The sequence below is a fragment of the Sardina pilchardus genome, chromosome 7, assembly GCF_963854185.1.
Source record: "Sardina pilchardus chromosome 7, fSarPil1.1, whole genome shotgun sequence".
NCBI classification, from domain to species: Eukaryota; Metazoa; Chordata; class Actinopteri; order Clupeiformes; family Clupeidae; genus Sardina; species Sardina pilchardus.
The window spans coordinates 23,711,364-23,734,062 of NC_085000.1; the positions used below are offsets into that span (position 1 = coordinate 23,711,364).

The following is a 22,699-nucleotide window of genomic DNA, read 5'->3' on the forward strand; positions in this document are numbered from 1 at the left end:
AACCTTTTTGACCAAATACGTTGAACCTCACTCAATTATGCAGGGCAAACAGAATAAATTGCTGAATGTTTGGGCCTACATGTTATATAGCCTAGCCTAGGCCTACTAGGGCCTTTACAAGTTTGGATATGGAATGTTGTGGTCCAGTTGTTTGTCGCTGTAGAGGTGATGAAATATTTGGTAACGTAAACAAACCCCCGCTGTAACCGCATTGGATAAAGAGAAACACAGTACCATTACGCAAGCTCCTCTATTGGCTCTCCGTCTTGTCCATCCAACGTCGGCTGATCTGTTGTTTTGAAGGTTGAGTCATCGTGGATTTTCCCCTCCCGTTTTTGTACAGGAACGATACAGTGGACTACTTTCACTGGTCGATACAAGCTACTGCGAGCTAAGTTATTCGGCTCGGTTAGACACAGCCAGCGTAGCCTGCTCATTCATTCCAGGAAAGGTGAGAACGGCCAGACAGTTAGCTTGGCTTTCTTGATCACTACTTTAACGTTACTGTCAACTGAATGGATCTATCAGTTATAGCGTTTCAGGATAGATTTTTTTGCTATTAACGTTTTCATTTGACGTCAAAAAGTTATCGCTCGCGGTACAAAGGTGTTCAGCATTAGCTAACGCTGCCGTTAGTTTGTTAGCAAGACGTCTCACGATTCACATAATTTCACTTTCGGTTGCTAACAGCCTTTCATCTTTCATTTTGTGTATTGCCGATATCGTTTATTTCAGCTCACGTTCGTTTGGTAAGAACATAATAGTTGCAAAGAAGTTCGTCATCCTAACAGCTTAGTAGGCGTAATATTAGCATCAAAACAGTAACCACAAGCTAGCTGTACCACGTCGACTTGTTCTCCTCCAAAGTCATCCTAGGATCAAAGTTTCCGGCGGAGACATGTCTGCCTTCTCTGCCTCAGAACAGAAGGGGAGTGAAAATGGAAAAGTGGAATTTTATCAAAACGCTAATCAACTCATGTTACCAGGACACCGGGTGCCCCATGAGCAACCCCAGACAGTGTTCCTGATTCTTGACTCAGAGGCAGAACCCATGAACTTGATCAGGTGAGCTGATGCGCAATATTTGGGTACCACCAGCTGAAATGTAACATTTGGAGTAGACTAGCTGTTGTAAATGTGCCAGTGGTTTTGTTGTCTGAGCTACAGCATAGCCTACCATTGATTTGATCAAGATGACATCTCATGTATTGCCTGGAAATTAGAGCCACCCAAAAAGTCCAAGAATGTTGCCTACAAAGTCAATATGGGTATATAGAATAACATTCATTTATGGTTATTATAGTTGTCATATGTGTTGAGCTTGTTGATAAGAAAGCAATGACTGTGTTGTACTACAGTTTAGGCAGGAGTCTTTGTCAACTTCAAACACATATTCAAGAAAACTGCTTGGTACCTTAAAAAAAAAGAAGTAGCTTTAGGTCCACCTGAGAGATATGTCTGGTCTTTTGTGTGAACTGGCCTGGAACATCTCCTAAATGTTTTTGACATTTCACAATGGCATGCATTTTCTGCTGAAATAGCCTGAAGGAGACTTGTGGTGTAACATTAGGTCAGGTCAGCACATTTTCTAACCAAAAGTGTTCTGTAAATAGGCGAGTTTGAGATAAAATCAGCAAAGGACAAACTAGGTGCTGAAAATGGTTTTGAAGAACAGCACTTGTTACCGTGTAATGAATGCTGGTCAAATGAATGCCAGTCTTCTCTGCCCCATGGCCACAATTACAGTTATTAGATTTGGAGGAGATGTCAAATTGTTGGTGCTAGATTAGATATCACAAGAGAATTGTTATCTGTTGTCATTAAGATTTTCACAAACAGGCTGTTGTTGTCCATTGCAATGAATAACTTGAGAGGGAGCAGATGTACTGGCCAAACAGACGGAAAAAAAAACATCCTGTAAAATGCGTAAAACATGAGAGCAACTGATTTCTGTCTTTGTTTTCTATTGCCATGGCCTAGTAGACAAATCACCTCAGAGCACCCCAGTGACCGTAGGTTGTAGTTAATGTTCTACAGTCAAATGTCTGAGATTATGCTACGGGAGTGGCTGAGATGTTTTTAAACTTGTGAGAATGACTTCATGGCTTTATTACAATCACAGCCAATCACTCTGTAGAGAAAAGATCACAGTGACAAGGTTACTCACTTGAATATACAACAAGCACTACGTAATCCCATAAAATGTCATCATGTGTATTATTATGGCATAGATGTGTATCTCTGGCTCAATGACGGGCTATAGTAATGGTTTGAATGCAAGTGTAAGACAACCAAGTAGACTGGGCTGCCATCAAGGGATTTCAGAGGGCTGGGATCATTCTGTGTGTTGTTAAAAGAATAGTCCCCAAAATGTTTGTGACTATAAAATCAAAGAATGCTTTGAAAATGTTAAGCTGAAACCCCCTCATCCTGTAGCCTAATGGCCAGTTTTTACAACCTCTGGTTTGGACCTTGGATTCAAGAGGATGTGACTCAGCAAATTCTCCCACGCTCTTTCTTTTTCTTTTTTTCCACTCCTCTCTGCTCCACTCAGATGTTTGAAGGATTTAATTTAGTTGACTTATGCAGTTTTGATTCTGTTTTTTGTCTGCAACATAGTATAGGCCTAGTTTTGGAAAAGCTTAACACTTTAATAAGACAATTGTGTGATGTATGTATCCCCTTACTTTTATATTATTGTAGTTATCTCTGTCAGAGTTTTCCAGGAGTTCCTTTACTGGCGAGATGTCAGTCAGATGGAACGTTTCAACGTTAGATGATTGACAAATTCAACCAGTAATACCAAAGATCCTGCATTAGGCCTAACCCACTCTCTCTGGTCATTCAATGCAAAATGTGTGTTTTCAAGGAGCAGTAGTCTGAATAACGAATTCAGTTAGAGTTTGTCGCCCTCTCGTGGTCATGGAAATGAAGGATTTAGTTTAGTAACCTCCTATTTTTAGAAACTCAGTCGATATGTGTTTTGGTCTCTAGGACCGTAGTTAACTCGAGCAACTGAGCAGGCTTATTTAACAGTGCGTGAGAGTGTCCGGTGCAACGATTTTTCACTGTCGCTGCTCGTAACCTTGATGTCTGGAATTTGAAACAGGCTGCCGATGAGACGTATTCCCGCGATGGTTTTCCCGGAAACCGGTCAGAAAAAGAGTGCGTCGGCTCGAACGCAGAAACATGGCTACTCAGTCTAATCATGTACTGCGAGTAGTATTTAATAAATCGTTGGATTTTTTCTTACCCATGTCTTTCTGACGTGTCACTTTCGACCGTCCACAAATTATAGATTTAGAAGTTGTTTGGATATAGGTCTGCTTTGCTGTTCTTCGTACGTTTGCCCATTCATGTAACGGAGGCAGCAAACCATCGCTCTCGTAAGGTAACGTTATGGGTGTTAATTTTTCCCACGACACTTTAATCTTTCATTGAGGTAGCCCTACCTTTCCTAATTTACGAGTCAGACGCGTCGGGAAGTTTCTTCTTATGTCACATTCCGTATTGTGTAACTTGAATTGTGAACATGCTGGCAGGACATTAGTGTTTACATTCGTGTGGATCACGCACAGGATGTCGTCCACGTCTGTCAAGAATCCAGAGAACACCTGCTGTGTGTTAAAGAGGATGAGCTACAACCGATTTGCGTTGCGTGCAAGAGTTTTTACCCTGTGTAGTCAGTCAGGAATGATCATTATGATTCGTAGTGATGTGCTCAGGTTTTTACGTCTTTATGCAATGATACATGATGCTGAAATCTCCACGTTATGATACTAGCCTACGTCCCCATATACTTTAGTGGATCTGTCAATTCAGGCGTTTTACTGTTGTGGCCATCTTGTTTTACAAGTGTGGATAGTTGATTATATTAGATCAGCCGTGTTGGATCGCCTTACTTTGTGCTTGAAGCTCTCACGGCATTTCCTCTGTTGTTGCTAGATCATACCTTTGCTAGTTTTCTACCACTGTAACTTGAAAACATCATAGTGGATGTTGGTATGGGTGTGAAGTCACCTGAAAAATGTTAAGTGGCGTTTTGTTGACAGCATGTTGAGTGGGCAGAACCAATACATAGCACAGCACTTAGTCATACTCCTCCCAGGTTTTTTTGTACATCACACTGTCAGTCTGAATTATTGCCGAACAATCACATTCAAACTTCCTGAGGCGTTCAGGTTTATATTTGTCCTAATGTAGTTTGAATGTTGGTACTACTACCTAATGCACTGTGGTGTTTCCATTTCACAGTTTGGAGCCTGTCCTTCCTGAATCTGGCATAGTCGCTGACATAGAAGTCGAAGGCATTCTAACGTCTGATTCGGACACGTTCTATCAGCTGAAGAGTCAGCCCATCTCTCTCAGGTGAGTCACTACCTGCAGCGTGCGACTGGTCAGCCCAGCGAGTAGCGGCCTTATGTCAACTGCTAAACCCCTAAAGCACGGTAATCCCACCCGATTTAAAACCTGTGAGCTGCCACCCCCTCACTACACATTTATGAGCGTAGTTGTGTTTTAGAGGAAACCAAAGCTTGGTATCCTCCATTTCCTGTTCTCATGCACATTGTGAAGGGGATTTTATATGAGGAACTTGAAGGTACCACATGGTCCAGATACTTTATCTGTCTGTTAGTAACAGTTATAAGTGGATTAAGAAAGTGAAACAATAATGGGTTTCTATTCATTGTTTGTATACACTATCTTGTATTGTAAATGTATGCAATATGGAAATGTTTTGTTAGTTGTATTAAGTAGATTTCAAATCTTATAGTTTCCTGATTCAATTTCTCACAGTAGCGTATCCAGACGAACCACTCAACTTACTCAAAGCCTCTCAGCTGTTGGCGTTATGAGATTATGAGGGCTGTTTTCGGCAAGCCTTTTTAAAACGTTCTGGGTTTTGTTTTCTGCCCTCTGTCTGCCCCGACGACCTGGATTGTGGTCCAGTGACAGGTTTGCACATGCTGTGCAGGAGGCAGAGCAGAGAGGTGTTGGGTTCTTGTTTACAGAACATCCCCTCCGTCTCCATCCAGGGACTTCCCCAGTGACTCAGCTATAACCAGATTGAATGCTGTGAGAGAGAAAATAGAGAGAAGGAGAGAGGGAGGGAGAGAGAGAGAGAGAGAGAGAGGATAGAGAGAGGGAGGGGGGGTAGAGAGAGAGAGATAGAGAGAGAGAGGGAGGGAGGGAGAAAGAGAGAGAGAGAGAGAGAGAGAGAGAGAGAGAGCTTTAACACTCCGTTATTATACCATTGTTTAACCTTCTCACAAAAGTGCACATGAAAACCACCAACCAGTAAGGTTTACTCCATTACATGAGAGAGAGAGAGAGAGAGAGAAAGGGAGAGAGAGAGAGAGAGAGAAAGAAAGAGATGGAGGCCGAGAGAGAAGGCGGGTGTTCTCATAACCCAAACAGATTCACAGTCCCTGCCATCTTTTGACGCTGTGACCTTTTCCTTTTGTGGTGTTGATAACTCAGACCATGATAAGCCGTCTGAGAGAGATTGCAACGCCAGTATTGAGTTCCTCATTTTGCCCCAGACTGTTTTGAATACCAGCAACATCCCAATGATTCAGCAGAAATGCTCCCTGTACAGAGTCTGCCTCTGAAAAATATCCTTTCCCTCCCCTTTAAGGAGACCACCTTCATGACTTTTGATTGAGTGTTAAAAAGAGAAGTGTAGAAGAAGGCCCCAGGTTGAAAAAAAGTAGAATCTCTCTTTTAAGACTAGATGAATAGATCAGACTAATGCTGAGCATTGCTGTTTTAAGAGGCCCATTTCCTCTGGGGAGGTTTGCCATCTGTTTAGCTTTCAAACACACACACACACACACAAAATCACTTCATATCTTAATTAGCTTACAAGTCTTAAAATAGCCTAGACAATTGTAAAACAACACTCCAAATCTCTGAAATGCCCTGTTAGTAAAGTGGTTATTATTATAGACATGGTCTGCTAGGTGGCAACCTTGAGTTGGCCAGACCATATAACCCCAGTAGAGTAGGAGTACTGTGAGTATACAGTAGCGGCTATTGTTTGAGCTAATGCTGTGCACTTTTTGTGATCAGGCTTGTGGGGGTGAGCAGCGTTATGCCACAAGCCTTAAACCCTCAAACCTCATACCCCTTGCATCATTCATTTAGCATGAGCATACAGTTTATCATGCCAGACACAGACAGACACACACACACACACACACACACACACACACACACACACACACATACAGACACACACAGACACACACACAAATGCACAAACACATAGAGACATCTGTGCTGGCTAACAGTACCCTGAAGTAAACTAAGTGAACTGATTTGAACTTTGACCCCCCGCCCCCCAGTGCCTCTGTGACCCCGGCGGACCCGGCGCCGTCCCTCAGCACCACCATGACGTCGCGGGTGCTGATGCGGCAGGAGCTGATGCGGCAGCAGGCGCGGGACCAGGAGCGGCGCGAGGCCCAGCAGCAGGCCACCAGCGCCCAGCTCCGCGCCGCCAGCGACGCCACGCCCGCCATCTCCGTGGCGACCATGCTCCCCGCCGCCAGAGCCGGCCCGGCGCAGGTGCCCGTGGAGGTGCTGAAGGTAAGAGCGAGAGGCCGGCCACACACAGACAGGACTTGGTAGACACACCCCAGTTTTGGACACGCCGCTGTCGATCAGAGTGGGATGATAAAATAAACAGCGCATTGTTGGGCAATCGCATAATGGCAAGTAATAGGCCTACACAATGGGGTTTAAAGAAACAGCACATTGTTTGTAAAGGGCAACCTCATGATGAATAATATACAGCACTGCTGTCTACTCTGAGAAGCAGTGTCAACAATGCCTGATTTGGTTATTTAGTTAGTTTGTGTTGCTGCCATCCATTTGTCATTCATCATAGTTTTCTGAAGATGTGTTTTTATTTCATGTAAAAAAAAAACACATTGAATTGCAAACACCTAATCCACACATGGTCTGTGATGATGGCTCCCCCTGATGTTTAAGGACTGACATCCACTGAATAATCTGTTCTGTCGCCATTATTTTTATGTTTTGTTTTGTTTTGCTTTGCTAAAGATCTCGGATTTATTGCTGCAGATATTTTTTTTTTCTATCGTGTTATTTTCTGCTGTTGTAGATACAACCAATTTGTTTGCACATATGAGTGTGATTGGGGTAGCTCTCTGTGCGCTCTCTAGTGTGTTTAATTAGCTTTATCCCAGCAGATTTCTCTGCTATGTGCCATCCATGGTAATTACAGAACCACTTGTCACACAGTCCTACTGCAAGCTATTTCAAAAGAGATGGAGCTGCTGTGACAAGAGCTCTCGTTTCTTTTCTTATGCAAAATGGAGAAAAACTGTTAATGTTATGGAGGATAAAGTCAACTTGTAGCTGCACCATAATGGTGTGTAATGACAAAGCACCATCTGGTGGCTTCCTGTAAATCTAGGGCAGAAAAAGGGCAATCATGAAGCTGTATTGTGTAAGTGCCGCGCCTCCGCTGGGTCTGGTCTGTCACATCAAATCAAATCAGTCTTTAGTTATGTAGCACCTTTTGTGCAGACTTGCAATACAAGGTGCTTACCAGTAACCAAAGGCACAGGATCATCTTTTGAATGTTAGCATATTAAAGAAAATGTAGTAGATGATATGGCAGAATAAATAGACCACTGAGGCACAGCAAGGTAGGAGGATTGTGTTTAATGCATGAAACTAAGCTTATTCTCTCTGCTGATTTTTAACCTCCTGATTGTGTGATCTTTTACAGGTGCAGACTCACCTGGAGAACCCCACCAGGTACCACATCCAGCAGGCCCAGCGTCAGCAGGTGAAGGAGTACCTGTCCCACACACTGGGCAACAACGGCGCCAGTCAGCAGCTGGGCAACTCCCCCTCGGCCCTCTCAGGCTCCGCCCCGGAACTGGCCCCGGCAGCCAATAGCACGCCCAGCAGCCCCATGGCTGTGCTCAGTCTCAGCTCCAACAAGGAAGAGGTGTGTGACCTGTCCACTGTAACTTTACCTCAGGCGTCGTGTGGGTGAATGGGGTGTGTAAGGGTGTGGGAAAGATAATGGCAACCTCACACATCTACTGTACAGTTCTGATGTTCATCTTTGGAATTAAATGAATGAAGAACTAAAAAAGATTATGAAAGAATGGACTTCTCTTCGCCTCTCATGACAGCCTGTGCCATTTCCTTTATATGGAGTAGATTGCATTAGATCGCTTGGAAAGGTCACATTATTTCTGCAAATGGATGAATGTTACATCAGCCTACCATGGCTTTTACCCCATACCACTAACGCCCAATACGCTGCCTTTTTTTCAATATAGATACAAAGCAAATGTTTAACTCAATAGACAAATACACAGCCAGCAACAGAAACGGGTTACAGAGCATCTAATGACCCGTGTGCTCTACATCTCATTTGGCTGAATAGCCGCCAGCATATATTTTATATATATTTAAGTTAAATAACAAGTGAATGAGGGAAATGTGCCTGCCTACATTAGCACCGTAAGTCCATTAATATGTTACACTGTTGTCGAAGACCTTCTAAATAGCTCAACTGTTTGCTTCGCTTATTTGGCCTCCGACTCCGACGTTGTAGTTCTCTTTTGAAGTGAGCTCAGTTCCCCCCTATGGGCCAGCACACAATAGCATGCTTTGTCACCAGCGTGTGAAGCCGGTCGAGTTCCCCCTTCGCCAGGGGCCCTGTGTGCGCTTGCTGCCACACGGTGCTGGGAAATGCCACACACACAACCCACTGACCTCTGCACACTTTGCACCGGGAGGCCACGCAGCCGGCCTGAGCTGCCGTAGAGGTGTGTCTGTCCACGCACCGCACGGGGACCTGCTGCAGCTCAGCCTGAAACCACAGAATGGAGGTGGGGAGGTGGGGGGGGGGGGGGGTCCAGAAGAGGCAGCTCAATGCTAAATGCTAAGAGGCCATACTGTGCATACTGTGTGTGGGGGGGTGGAGGGGGGGAGCTGAGTCATCTGGTTGCTCATCTCTGTCAAGCTGAACAGAATTATTTGTAAGCCAGGTGGGGTTGGCAAAAGCTGGGGGGGGGCTGTTGGCCATCCCCCGTCACTGTGTGGAAAGAATGAATGGGTGCTGAGTTTTAGTGGCTATCATTTGTGTGCGGTCCATGTGTCATCCACAAAAGCACTAGGCGGTGTGTTTTTAGCAGCGTCTGCTGAGTGACTCAGATGGGGAAGTGATGGCCCCTCCAACAGATGGCTTGTTGAGATGTTGAGATGTGTCAAATGGCTACCACTGTGGCTACTTGGCTTCATACTGATCCATTAAAGTCTTTCTTGTTTGTTTGCTCCGCGCCGTAGATTGAAGACGTCATCGAGGACATCATCAGCTTGGAGTCCAGTCTGAACGATGACTCCTTCATCACGCTGATCGATTCCAACTTGCAGCTCGCCAACACGGTACGTTGCTGAATACGGAAAAAGTTCTTTGCATGAGTCGGTGTCACCTTTCTTGTGCGAGTGTGTGTGTGTGTTTGTGTACACATTGTGTAAGTGTGTAAGTGTGTGTGTTTGTGTTTGTGTGTGTGAGTGAGGGACTTTTGTGTACTGTGAAATGTGCTCAATCAATGATTTGTTGGGAATGTGCCTTGCACTGTAGGCAGGTTTCCTGGTGTCCTCAGCCTTAATCATTGATTTGGCCTGATCCTTGCCTTTGTCTGAAAGAATAGACCGACTTGCCCTCTACACCCATCCTGCTCAACCACATACTTGTCTGATAAGGTTTGCCCACAACATTCTGAGGAAAAGCTACACAAGCACATAGTTCACCCATTTCTTTTGCTATCGTATCAAACGTACAGTATGTGTATTTATTGAGTCAAGGCTATGCTCACTCACTGGCACTCACTGTTTTCTTTCTACCGAAAACAACTCGAGGCTTGTACATAGCAGATAGCCACTGTAGGCCAATGACAATTAGCAGCAAAGTTTCCCCCTGATCAGATATCTATTAAGTACTTCATTTGGTTGATAGTCGTCACACAGCATTGACAGGTTGCTACTGTACACCTCTGTTCGTCACTCACTGTTTTCTTTCTACCGAAAACAACTCGAGGCTTATACATAGCAGATAGCCACTGTAGGCCAATGACAATTAGCAGCAAAGTTTCCCCCTGATCAGATATCTATTAAGACCTTCATTTGGTTGATAGTCGTCACACAGCATTGACAGGTTGCTCCACCTCTGTTCCAGCATGTCGAGGCTGGCTGGCTGGCTGGCGGGCTGGTTGTCACTGGTGGGCTAATTGGCCTGTGGAGTTTGTTTGCCAGAGCCTTAGGAATCCAGTAATATGGCAGTGGGAGTAAACATTCACTTCTTACACTTGGCTATTAGTGGCCAGACCCGAGGTGGCATGGGGTCAATTTAGGAGGGGGGGAGGCGGGCAGGAGAGAGAGAAGAGGGGAGGAGGAGAGAAAGACAAGACAGAGAGAGACCGGGAGAGGGAGGAGACAGAGTGAGAGAGATTCTGCAGTGACAGCGGGCCTGAACGAGTGTTAAAGCAGATAGCGGATTTTTTTCTTCTTCTTTTTTTTTTTTTTTTTTTGTTGGCTGTGGTCTCCTCCCGAAAGACATTTCTCCATTTTACAACAGTCCTCTCTTTTTTTGTGTGTCGAGCGAGTCGGAGAGGAAAGAGGAAGCGCTGTTGTGTGTTGAGTGGGAGAAGATGATTTTGGTTTTACTGCAAGAGCATGAAAAGAAAAGAAATAAGACTGAGGTAAATTAACTTTTTTTTTTCATTCATTCATTCGACTTGAATGGGTGTGAGTGTGCCTTGACCACATGCACTTGTGATCGACACGTGGAACTGGAAACTTGGTTAAAGTTAACGCGTCTCTGAGCTGATTGTCCGGCGCTTGGTGTTTTCATGTTACAGGTACTTTTAAACTTAATTGGCCTATGTGAGCCAAAGTACACACTGTGTGTGTGTGTGTGTGTGTGTGTGTGTGTGTGTGTGTGTGTGTGTGTGTGTGTGTGTGTGTGTGTGTGTGTGTGTGTGTGTGTGTGTGTGTGTGTGTGTGTGTGTGTGTGTGTGTGTGTGTGTGTGTGTGTGTCATGTCAGCACCTTAGCTATATGTCAGTCGTGTTGGAGTACAGTGTAGCACAGCGTGCTAAGGGAATGTGTCAAAGCAGCATTACTGGTTTATGAGTGCATCAGTTCGGTTTGCCGGCCGCCTTCACTTGTTATTACTTGTGGTCAGTCATCTGCTGTGATTTAGTATGTTTAACTCTGCCGACGCAGTTGCGTTAAATACAAGTGGACTATTAGTCCGTAGTAGAGATCTATAGTTCTTCATTGTCTTGTAGCCATGTCCTTGGTCATTGCTCAATCCAAATGTTGTGCTGGATTTGCAATGTCTAACTGCTGCCTGATGCACTGCCATACATGCAGTTGGAGGGGATTTCTCAATGTCCCTGCTGACAGAAGGAACATTTTAAACCACAGGTGCATTTCAGCAGGTTTGGTGCAGCACCCCGTAGTTTCATATCACTTTTTAAACATGGGTTTTAATGTAACAATGACTAGCTTTTTTTCTTTTGATCTTTTACTCCCATCGTATGGGATGTTTGGCCATTTCCAGGAGAATAGAGGAGCAAGTTTAACTGAAGCCGCGTGGCTAACGTGAAATGTTTGTGCGAGATTAGCACCCGATAACCCCGTGCATGCTGTAGTTCCTCCCTGACCGGGCTATCAGCCCCTGGCATATCCTCGTGCCGCGGAACGCCGTCTGGAAGGGCCGCTTATCTGAGGCTCGCCATGGAGATAGCAGAGTGGGTGGTGCCTTCGTGTTAACCGGACGCTCTGATTGGCTGTGTTGCAGCTGCCAGTCTCGGGGAACCTCCTGGATGTGTACAGCAGCGCCGGGATGGCCGCTCAGACCATCGCCGTTAGCAACTCCTGCCCCGCCAACCTGCACAACGTCAAGAGGGAGATTACCGGTAAGGACCGGTTCCACACACACACACACACACACACACACACACACACACACACACAGGATACACATCTTTCATTTCTTTCTTTCTTTGTTTCCTCACGGCCCAAGCCATGAAAACTGTAACATAATCCATAGAAAGTGATCTAACCCGACCCACAATATGTAAAAAGTATATGTAAAGATGTAAACATAGGTAAGTACAATAGTACAGTATAGACGTTCTCCAGACACAGTCCTGTCAGCTCTCCGAGGCCTGAGGTCCAGGGGTGGCGAGGGCCCTAGTCTCATTTCCACATCCCACTACCCACTTCCCATTTCACTCTCAACGGTCCCGCTGAGACACAATCCAATGTGTGCTCTCGATAGATCATTATGTGTACAGTGTATAAACCAAAGATTCTAGAACAGAGCAAGATGGATCAGTTGCGTCAAAAGAATGAAGTACGGTACAGGGCGCCATTTTGGTAAGCTCAGCAACATTTCTGACACAGTTCCAATCATATAAACCCACCTCAACAGCTGTTTTTGCCGTTGCCAGCTGTTTTTTGTTTTGTTTTGTTACTCGGTAATGATCTGGCCGTGTGAAAGGCACGATTTATTACTTTTCGGCTTACCAAAATGGCGCCCATGGAGTGTTAGAATGTACTTCAAAAAATCCAACGTATTCTCCGGCCAGTGATCCATCTTGCTCTGTTCTAGAATCTTTGATATAAACTGACCACTGACCAGTCACAGTGCTGTCTACAGATAGAGATCGGAGAGCATGTGTTATGTGCTTATGTGTTTATGCTGTTTATTGAACTTGACAAATGAAAAATAATTAAAGTTATCTTTCTTTCTTTCTTTCTTTTCTTTCTCTATCTTTCTTTCTCTCTATCTCTCTCTCTCCCTCTCTCTCTCTCTTTCTTCAAGATGTAGAGGCCAAGGCACTTATGAAGGAAAGGCAGAAAAAGGACAACCATAACCTCAGTAAGTTCCTCATCACTCAGTGTTCAAATCTCTGTCTCGGGCATCCACAGGAAGTCCTTATCGTCCTAGATTTACGTTCTAGACTTCTAGCTTCTCCCTCCCTAGTTCTCATTGACCTGCATCCCCCTAGACGTGCACAGCCACAGACATTTTAAGAGGGGACTCAGTCCCAAGCATGCCGGATTAGACTATGGCCAAGTCTGGACTATGCCTTGCTGCTGAACCTTGGCACTCGTAGTTAAATCAAGGGAGAAATGTTCCCTCTGAGAACGGACTGTGCGCTAGCCCCCCCCCCCCCCCCCCCCACACCTGGCTTTCAGAGGAATTTGCATCAAAGAAAACACTGCGTTGACCTCCTGACCGTTTCATGCCCTGTGTGTCTCTCTTCTCTCTCTCTCTCTCTCTTGTAGTTGAGCGGCGGAGACGGTTCAACATCAACGACCGCATCAAGGAGCTGGGCGCGCTCATCCCCAAGACGAGCGACCCGTGAGTTTTAACGATGTTACAATATTGCCCACGTCTTAATACATACCAGTTGTGCACAGTGCACTAGTGCTACAGTTCAGTGTACCGCAGTTCAACTCTAGTGGAACAGGGCCAGTGTCTGTGTAGTTCCTCCTCCTGCAGCAGTGCCCTGAGCCAGCACATCAGAGTCATTTGTTCTCTTCTGCTCTGGGCTTGAAGAAGTGATGACTAGTAGTACAGGAAGTAGTGCCGAAGATTTGCACTTCCTCAAACGGGAATGTCCACCCCAGTGATTGCTAAAGACTAACTGTAGAGGCTGTAGAGGCGCTCGTTTGTATTAATTCCTAGAGAGCTCCAGATACAACACTTTATATAAGCTGTTCTCTGGCACAAGCTTACGTCAAAGACCACTCAAAAGTCGCCATGCTGTAGGAGGTGCAAATGATATCGGAGGTGCCTTGAGAGCTGTGTAAAATCCACCTAGGATATGAGTTGATATGCTGTGCTTTACCACTATGTTTTAGGATATCAGTCATCCAGTTATGCTCTGCCCTCCAGCCAAGTTCTATAGCAGGTTCTAGAATTTTGTCTCTCAACATAGATTCAGTTCTCAACATTAGGCACCTCCGATATATTTAGTGCTCTAAAGATGTCAGATAGCTTGTTATAGTTACCATTGTGGTAGGTGCCAGAAGTGAACACATGTGGATAGTTAAAAAAAAGCTAAAAATGTTTTATCATTATACAAATGAACATGACAAAATGTTTTTATTAACTCTTGAGCCAGTTCCTATCTATGTGATCTCAATCGTGATGCCCCTTTTGTTTGCACCTCCAACAGCATGACGAACCTGTTGCCGCCCACATCCCTGTATGTTTGTATGAAAGAACAACATAAATGCAGATGTTTTTTTCACTCAAATGTTTTTAACTAAAGGAATCTAAAGGTGTTTTTCTCTCCTTTCTTTCTCTGTCCTCTCTCTCTGTCTCTGTGGTTGTTTTGGACCATGTGCTGGTCTTGCTTGCGCCACTGCGGGGGGGACAGGGACATGCGCTGGAACAAGGGCACCATCCTGAAGGCGTCGGTGGACTACATCCGCAAGCTGCAGAAGGACCAGCAGCGGGCCAAGGAGATGGAGATGAGGCAGAAGAAGCTGGAGCACGCCAACCGCAGCCTGCTGCTCCGCATCCAGGTCAGGGCACAGGCCAGAGACGCCACACAGATGGAGATGAGGAGACAGGCGCGCACACACACACACACATACACACATACGCATGCCCACACACACACACACACACACACACACACACACACACACACATACACATACACATACAGTATACGCATGCCCGCACACACACACACACACACACACACACACACACACATACGCATGCCCACACACACACACACACATACACATACAGTATACGCATGCCCGCACACACACACACACACACACACACACACACACAAACACACTCTTTTGCTTTGCATTTGCTATTTTTTGTTACCATTATGTTTGTTTAAATATTTTGCTTGGGCAGTGCCAAAGTTATGCCAAGTCACGCCAACATAACTTACTGAATGGAAATAGGGAGGGTGTTTGTGTGTGTGTGTGTGTGTGCGCATGTGAGATTGCATGTGTACGTGCGCATGTGAGATTGCGTGTGTGTGTGTGTGTGTGTGTGTGTGCGGTTTAGGGTTAAGGGTGTAGGGCAGAGGAAGGAAGAGCGAGATGAACGGGGCAAAAAAGAAGGATCTAGAGAGAAGGAAGCCTCAGGCACGGCCACTCATTTCCTTTCTGCTGTGATTGCACCCGGCCTCACACACACGCTCTTCCTGTGCTGAGGTGTCAGCAAAGACACCAACAGGAGGCGGCGGCGGCACCGCGGTCAAACTTCCCAAGTTCTCCTCTTGCATCACACTTACGGTCAGCCTGTCCCCTCCCCCTCTCTCTGTTCCCACAGGAACTGGAGATGCAGGCTCGTCTCCACGGCCTCGCTGCCTCAGCGGTCCAGAGCTCCGAGCTGCTGCTGACTCAGCATCATCATCAGCAGCAGCAGCAACATCAGCAGCAGACAGCGACTCCTCTGGAGGCGGCGGGGGCCGACTGCCTCTCCAAGAGCCTGCTGAGCCTGGGCGGGGGGTCGGCGCTGGGCCAGTCGGCCGCCTCCTCCTTCCTGTCGGAGGCCTCGGCGTCGGTGGCGTCGCCGGGGGCGCTGGGCGGCACGCTGGACCTGGGCACGCTCACCTTCGCCGAGCTCGGCGGCGATGACGACGACTCGGCCGTCTCCATCTTCAGCACGGCGCTCATGGCCGAGATGGGCCTGGGCGACATCCTGATGGACGACGGCAGCGCGCTCGGCGGCTGCGCCCTGTCCCCAGTAGGGGGCGCCGACCCGCTCCTCTCCTCTGTCTCGCCGGGCGCCTCCAAGACCAGCAGCCGCCGCAGCAGCTTCAGCATGGAAGAGGACTTGTGACGGACCTCCAGGACGCGCCAGTGAGACGTCAAGAGGGTCGAGACTCAAACGCCGAACTCCGCGAGGCTCTCGAAAGCCACATCGTCCCTTTCCTCCCACCGGGGATGTCGCCGTGGAGACACCATGACGTCAGACGTCCACTTTCATATTGAGTTGTTTTCGGGCCAACTGTAGCGTAGCGCTTTGGCAATGTGGACCTTCTGGCATCTTCTGATAGTGCTGTGTTTTAGCAGAGCTGTCCCCGCTCCCGCTCCCCCTCAGCCCCCCCCCTCTTCTGCTCCACACATCGCCCTCTCTCTCCGGCCCCTGGCGTGGCCCCTGGAGGTGTCCGTCGGCCCCTTCAGCCTCGCTGTTCTAGCCACGCGCGCACAAGTCGGTTTTAGTGGGAACAGGTTCAGACCGTTCATGGACAATGCAATGCAGAGGATCTTTTTTTTTTTTTTTTTTTAAACCTCTTAGGCTTCCCCGTCATCGACATGAACTATATGTGATATAGATTTGATGTACATACACCACAGACTTAGGGACAAACCGTTTAAACTTCCCCTTTATCATGCCCATCTAATGTCACTGTACAGCTTTAAAAATAGGCCTGAGCTCCCTATTCACTGTATACACAAGCCAATGATTTTGTCAGGATACCCGCTGTCTCAATTATGTTTTAGCAAACAAGGAGACGGAGCAGAATAGCTGATATGATGTGGGTTCTGTCAGACCATCAGGCATTGCATTTATATCATCTATCATTTTTTTTAACTCATCATGATGAACATAGAGCTGCTTTCTTTTGCTGGGAAAGCCATCTTACATGAAAGGGATAGATCAGCATTGGAGATTTATAGCACACATACACACATACATCAGTCTTTTCAAAACAAGCCTTTTTTTTAAAAGCCATCCGTGAATGAGGTAAATGATGGTCTGCTCTAGGTCAGAAGGAGAGGTATGTGTAGAATGCTCAGGAAAAAAAGAGCAGAAAATATGAACTTCCTGTTCAGCTGTTTTTTCCCCCATTTTCTCTCTTTTTTTAGTCTGCTGGGATTTTTTTTTTGCGTGTCTGTCTTTCCTGTGGATTTTGCTGGAGCCGAGAGGTGGTGATAGCAAAGCAGAGAAGCCAGTTTCGTGTGTGTGTGTGTGTGTGTGTGTGTGTGTGTGTGTGTGTGTGTGTGTGTGTGTGTGTGTGTGTGTGTGTGTGTGTGTGTGTGTGTGTGTGTGTGTGTGTGTGTGTGTGTGTGTGTGTGTGTGTGTGTGTGTGTGTGTGTGTGTGTGTGTGTGTGTGTGTGTGTGTGTGTGTGTGTGTGTGTGTGTGTGTGTGTGATAGAGAGAGAGAGGTTTACACTTGAGGGAGGATGTGAGTGAAAAGAGATCGGTAGAACATCTTGCTCAACAGTCCCTCAGAGTTTGTCATTTCTAGTTGAGATGGCCTTTGTATTATACTTTGTCTTTGTAATATTCTCTGTGTTGTTTTTACATAGTATATTTTCTTAACCCTTCCACCTGTAAATGGAGGTCATGCATGAATTCACTCATTGATGGCATAGGCGAGATTAGGTGCAGGATTTTCCTCTTTGATTGCGAGTAATCTCGGCATGGCCCGTTGGCGTGTGTGTAGAGCCCCCCCCCCATTGATCAGATGGCAACAAAGACTTAATTTCCTGTCTGGCACCATGCGCACATTTTGATTCAGGTCATGCGAAGCGTCCAAATTCCTATCGGACACAGCAGCACATAAATGAAAAACCTGTTTAGTGTAGCGGTGCCCCTTTTGTGAGTCTCAATCATGCCCCTGTGCATAATCCTGTCTTATAATGTCTGCGTCAGAGCTGAGTTCCTGTCAAACGCGTCAAATTCCAGTCGGCAAAGCTGCTGTAAGCAGTTCCTGGTAACTTCAGCCAGATGGGAGGGTCCACCCTTTGCTCTCTGTGTGCTGTGCTCACGTTAAATAATTGGCAGGCAAGTCTTCTGTGTTCTTTCCAGAGCTGCCCAGATTTCTTCATTGCTGAGCGAGTTCAGGAGAGTCCCCCTGTTCCGTTTCAAGTTGGCTCTCTCAATGTAAGGATATCTAGCAAGATGAGGTTGCTGTAAAAAAAAAAAAAGCTGTGGTTTACGGTAGTTTTACTCGCTGCGTATCCAGTTCAATCATTCCTCTTTTCTTTCTCTTGTACAGATCTCGCCCCTCCATGCATGTTTTCTGCGTAGCAGCGCTAACAGAAATAGTCATGTAACATAACACTGGTTTTGCATGGCCCTGACTAAGTGAGCATCTGGAGAGTTGTGCCCAATTTTGTCCAACTCTCATGATGCCTGCGTAGTCATGTTCGGACACAGTGATCGTTTATATTTGGCCTTAACAAAGGGATAATAGACTTTACTGGTTAGTGGTGTAAATGGTGCTGAATTTTGTGTTTGTCACTCTTTGAGTCGGACAATTGTTTTATCGTTCCGTTCTGTATTTCTGCATCATGGTTTTTTTTTAGGCAGAAAGAAAATTCCAATGAGTTTTTCCAAGTGGGCTTTTTAGAACGGCCAATAGGTTCCTCTTGAGAGAGAGAGAAAAGTTTTGTACTTTTGTTCGTGGATGCCACAACAGCAACGCACAGATCATGTAGGGGACACTGACAGCATGGCCCACGCCAAAGCCCCAGGACCTGGTTTTGCAGAAATCAGTCAGCTAAATGAAGGAGAAACCTTCATTGTTCAGTCTTCACTGTCAAAAAGTCCAATGTTACCTTGTCAACACATTAGGACAGCTAGATGTTCTGTTCTCGGCTGTTCGTTCATACTGTACATGGCTTGTTTCTGGTTGTGTGTCAAGCAATATGATTGGAGGACGAGAGTAGCCAACACTTTTATGTGTCGTTGTGACAGCACTTGTAAAGACAATTACATTTTTTTTAAATCCTCCCAATAATATTTACAAAGAAGAGTATTTTTATTCAATTTTTAGTTTATCACAAAATGCCATTATCTACTGAAAGTGAATTATACAAGTCAATAATTAATTGTGAACCATATACATATCTATCTACATATATATGAATATAATAATCATAGTTTGTTAGAAAGTTTATTTTCTTTAATACTGTTTCATTGTGTAGACAAAAGTCTATCAAAACTTGTGGAGAGAGATTTTTTAATAATAGTTTTATGAGCAGTGAGGTTCTAATGGATTAAATGCAGGACATTTCAGTGGAACCCATGTAGCATAAGGGAATGCCTTGTGTGTGGGTCGCATGTGTGTGTGTGCAGCCGTGAGTGAGTCCTGTCCCGTGGTTGAGTTCTGACCGTGTCCAGTGTCTGTGCTGTAGGCCGACTTCACCCACTCCAACGCAAACATGATGATGTCATTGGCACAGCCTCTTGTGTTGTGGCCGCCCTGCCTGCCTGCCTGTCTGCCTTGCCTAACCCTGCACATTCAGCATGGTGGTTAACATGGTATACTTGGTCTCCAAAAAGATAAAAAGACATGTGTGCAAGTTCCTATCCAATTGTTGTGAACTGTGATGTGTGAAGTGTTTGTGCAGTCGCGATCAAGTCACCACATTTGCTGCAGACACGCGTATCTTAGTTTGCTGGTTGCGGAACCACCATAAATGGTGTCTTTTTTTTTTCATGGCACATAATGTGGACACCCTGACAGAATATTCAGTGTCGTTACGAATACCCTTAAGTGAGGCATTTACAATGAAGTGTGAGCTTTCATGAATTGTTCTTCAACCATGTTTTTTTTGAGAGAAAAGTATAAGAATCAATTGAAAACAAACATTTTGTGGCATTTCCCCCCCATGAGACATTTAAAAAATGTTCGAGACACCTTATATGTGTAAAATATTTTGTATGTCCTGGCTGTAATGTGCAATTAATGTGTACTACAACGAGAAAAAAAAGAAAATAAATTACAATACCTTCATCATATACACTAGACATGTGATCAGGACTGTAGTGGAGCCATATGATACATGGTAATGTTTACTTTACATCTCTTTTGAGTTGTATTTTATGATAATCATATGCAGTGCACAAGTGAGACCTCGCTGAGACATGAAAGGGAATTTTTGATGTCTTCTGTCTGTCGTGTTGTCGTTCCTCTCACTTCTGCTTAGGGCTGAGGAGTGTGGGTGCTGTCATAGGCTGTTAGCACCACAGCTATACGTGACAGCGGTTTTCAATTCCCTTTGTTTTAGTCACTGACTGGGTATGTTATTTTTTACCTTTTATGTAAAAGATCTATTAAAAGTGATTAAAAACTTTCTATCTTTGTCTTTGCTGTTCTTTGTCTTAGAATTAAGCCAGGTTATAGTTAAACCATATGAATTTAGTATTGAAATGACTATAAATTGAATATACATTTCAATTTCTGAACATGGCAAATGTTTTATACTCACAAAGATAACCCTGCTAACCAATTTTCCTCTAGAATGGGGGGTTTGAAGCAAATGTGGAAATCAAATATGTACCACTAGATGGCACTCTTGATCATGAGTTTATGTTCTTGTGTTCAGACTAGCAGCAACGGATCATTGATGAGCACTGCAGTATACTGTATGTTCAGTTGATTTGACTGACAATAAGGCATATGCATATCATTTTGAAATCATATAATTTTCAGTCAGGCGAATCTTTTTTTGTTTTTATTTTTTAACGAAGGCATGTAAAGGGATTCGGGCATGGGGATTTATGTGCAGATGTACAAAGACACTAGCCTGGAGTCACTGCTCATATTTCAAAGGTGCGCCCCCACTGACTTAACTTGAGCGATTCTGGTCATGCTAATTTTAACCATGTTTTTAAGAGTATGCCCTTATGGAATTACTCAACCTCACACATTTTAAACCTCTGACCACACCACAATAGAATAATCACATTTTCTCTCTCTCTCTCTCTCTCTCTCTTTCTCTCTCTCTCACACATACACACACACACACTGTTGTTTAATTGGGTGCTATTTCTCCACAAAGCTATTTCCCCAGGCTGGCTGCACTGTTAGTTTTGGACATGTGTCGTGCCACCTGTTGAGCAATGTTGGTTTAACCCAGTGCTTTCGTGGGCTCTTGGAATGGGTGGGCATGCTGTTTTGGTAAATGAATACTGGATGAATTTCCTGGCTGGTGTGTTTTAATAGCATATAACACTGTCTGTAACGGGAGGGTGTTGCATTTTATCTCTGGGTGTTCTAGGCAAAGAATGGGGCCCTGTCTTGTTATTCGAGGCATGAACTCTTTAAAGGAGTGGACCGGGCCAGTGGGATGGGTTGTTATTAGTTTTGGCAGACACTGGCACGCTAGCTTTGCTTTGGGCCCAAATGTCCATTTTAAACATGAAATGGGCTTGGTGCGAAACTTGACTGTTGGGACATTTAGACATAGTAGAAAATGTAAAATATGTATTTAAGTTGACATTTAATTTTTGTTTTATAATTATATTCCTCCAGTTCAGTCCAGAACAGTGCTGGCCACTGATCAGTATGACGCTGCTCAGACTAGGATGATATTATTCAGTGGCAGGTGTGGACACACAGGTTGTGTTAACTTGTAAAGACTCAACATGGCCAGGAACGAGAACCTGACTCCTTAAAATATGAATTCTATTTTTGTTCTGACATGAAGGTCATGCCTCCAACTGGCCAATAAAAAGAAAAGATTCAGCTGCAAAAGAGCACAGACAGTGGACAGGAAGACTGGAAAAGAATGTTGAATGAGCAGACAAATAGAAGGTGTTAAAGTCACAGATAAAAGAAGAAAAGCTGAAGGAGTGCTTGACTCCATCTCTCAAGGATGGCGAAGGCAATACAATGGTCTGGGGTAGCATGGATGATGGTGAAGTCTTTTTGTACAGCATAAAAGGATTATTGAAGGGATTTCTTGGATTCTTGAATGAGGATTCTTCCAAGTTTTTCCATTTTGCAATACCCCATGCCATATACTGTGAATGGCGCTTAATTGAAGCCAGTATTCAAGAGGACAATCACCCAAAGCAGCTATATGCAAGAACTGTAGAGGAAGCATTTATTGAGTTTAATTGAATATGAACACTGGCATCAATGCTTAAATCTAATATGTATTCATAATAAATACAGTAACAAAGAAGGAGACAGAGAAGAAAAAAGGGGGGAAAGAAATAAACAGATATATTTGACCTGGCATCATTTTTTATACAAAAACATCTTTCAAAATTATATGACGATCAGAACATTTTTGTAAACAATTCACTCAGCATGCATTGGACATTTAAAATGATCCCAAACTTTTGAATGGCTTCATCAAAGTAACATTTTGAAATCCAAAGCAGTTAATTGCAGACATACATAGGAAAGGTGTTCAATTCCTTGCACTATAGGTGGGGGAGTCACACATGTGCTGCATGATATACTGTACATGGACTCTAGTCTGGCTATCACCATACTAAGCTCAATCTTTTAAGATTGAACATTAGTATGGGGAGGCTGCACTTTGTTTCTACTGCACAAGAGGCTTGATCAGTGGGCATTGTTCAAATGACTCCGTACGCTTGGATAGTCCTTCAACCTATTAGACCAACGATTCGGTGCGTCTTTTGGATAAGCTATTTCTGATTGGAGCCAAAGGTTCTGGCATGGTTCTGGCAGAGGAGATAGATGTGCAGGTTTCCAGCCTGAGCTGCCTGGTGAAATCCAAATTCACCCAGCCTACCTGGACTCCATAAAGGCCCTTCACGGTACAACATTCGTTGCCACAGAGGCCAATCAACAACAAAAACAAAAAAAGTTACAACAACAAAACAACTACAACAATTACAACAACAATGCACAAATGACTAGTGCAGTTGCAAA

At 44.8% G+C, this 22,699-nt stretch overlaps 1 protein-coding gene across 7 annotated transcripts; it reads left to right on the plus strand.

The window, feature by feature from the left end:
- Nucleotides 1-346: 346 nt before the first annotated feature.
- tfe3a (transcription factor binding to IGHM enhancer 3a) lies at nucleotides 347-20,143 on the plus strand. 7 transcript variants are annotated; one of them, XM_062541378.1, is made up of 12 exons: nucleotides 402-451; nucleotides 987-1,065; nucleotides 4,255-4,368; nucleotides 6,348-6,588; nucleotides 7,760-7,984; nucleotides 9,337-9,435; nucleotides 11,857-11,974; nucleotides 12,886-12,942; nucleotides 13,353-13,428; nucleotides 14,249-14,278; nucleotides 14,444-14,600; nucleotides 15,379-20,143. In XM_062541378.1, exons 2-12 carry the CDS (start codon nucleotides 1,052-1,054, stop codon nucleotides 15,889-15,891), a joined length of 1,644 nt encoding a protein of 547 aa, XP_062397362.1. In that variant the 5' UTR covers nucleotides 402-451; nucleotides 987-1,051; the 3' UTR covers nucleotides 15,892-20,143. The 7 variants fall into 7 exon arrangements, with proteins under 7 accessions (XP_062397357.1, XP_062397359.1, XP_062397358.1 ...); XM_062541373.1 differs by having other exon boundaries at nucleotides 347-1,065; XM_062541375.1 differs by having other exon boundaries at nucleotides 347-1,065; nucleotides 14,453-14,600.
- Nucleotides 20,144-22,699: the final 2,556 nt, after the last annotated feature.

Coding starts and splice junctions, on each gene's coding strand:
- tfe3a (XM_062541373.1), top strand. CDS start 899: ATGTCTGCCTTCTCTGCCTCAGAACAGAAGGGGAGTGAAAATGGAAAA. Junction 4,369..6,347: donor AGTCAGCCCATCTCTCTCAG/GTGAGTCACTAC, acceptor CCCGCCCCCCAG/TGCCTCTGTGACCCCGGCGG. Junction 12,943..13,352: donor AAAGGACAACCATAACCTCA/GTAAGTTCCTCA, acceptor TCTCTCTTGTAG/TTGAGCGGCGGAGACGGTTC.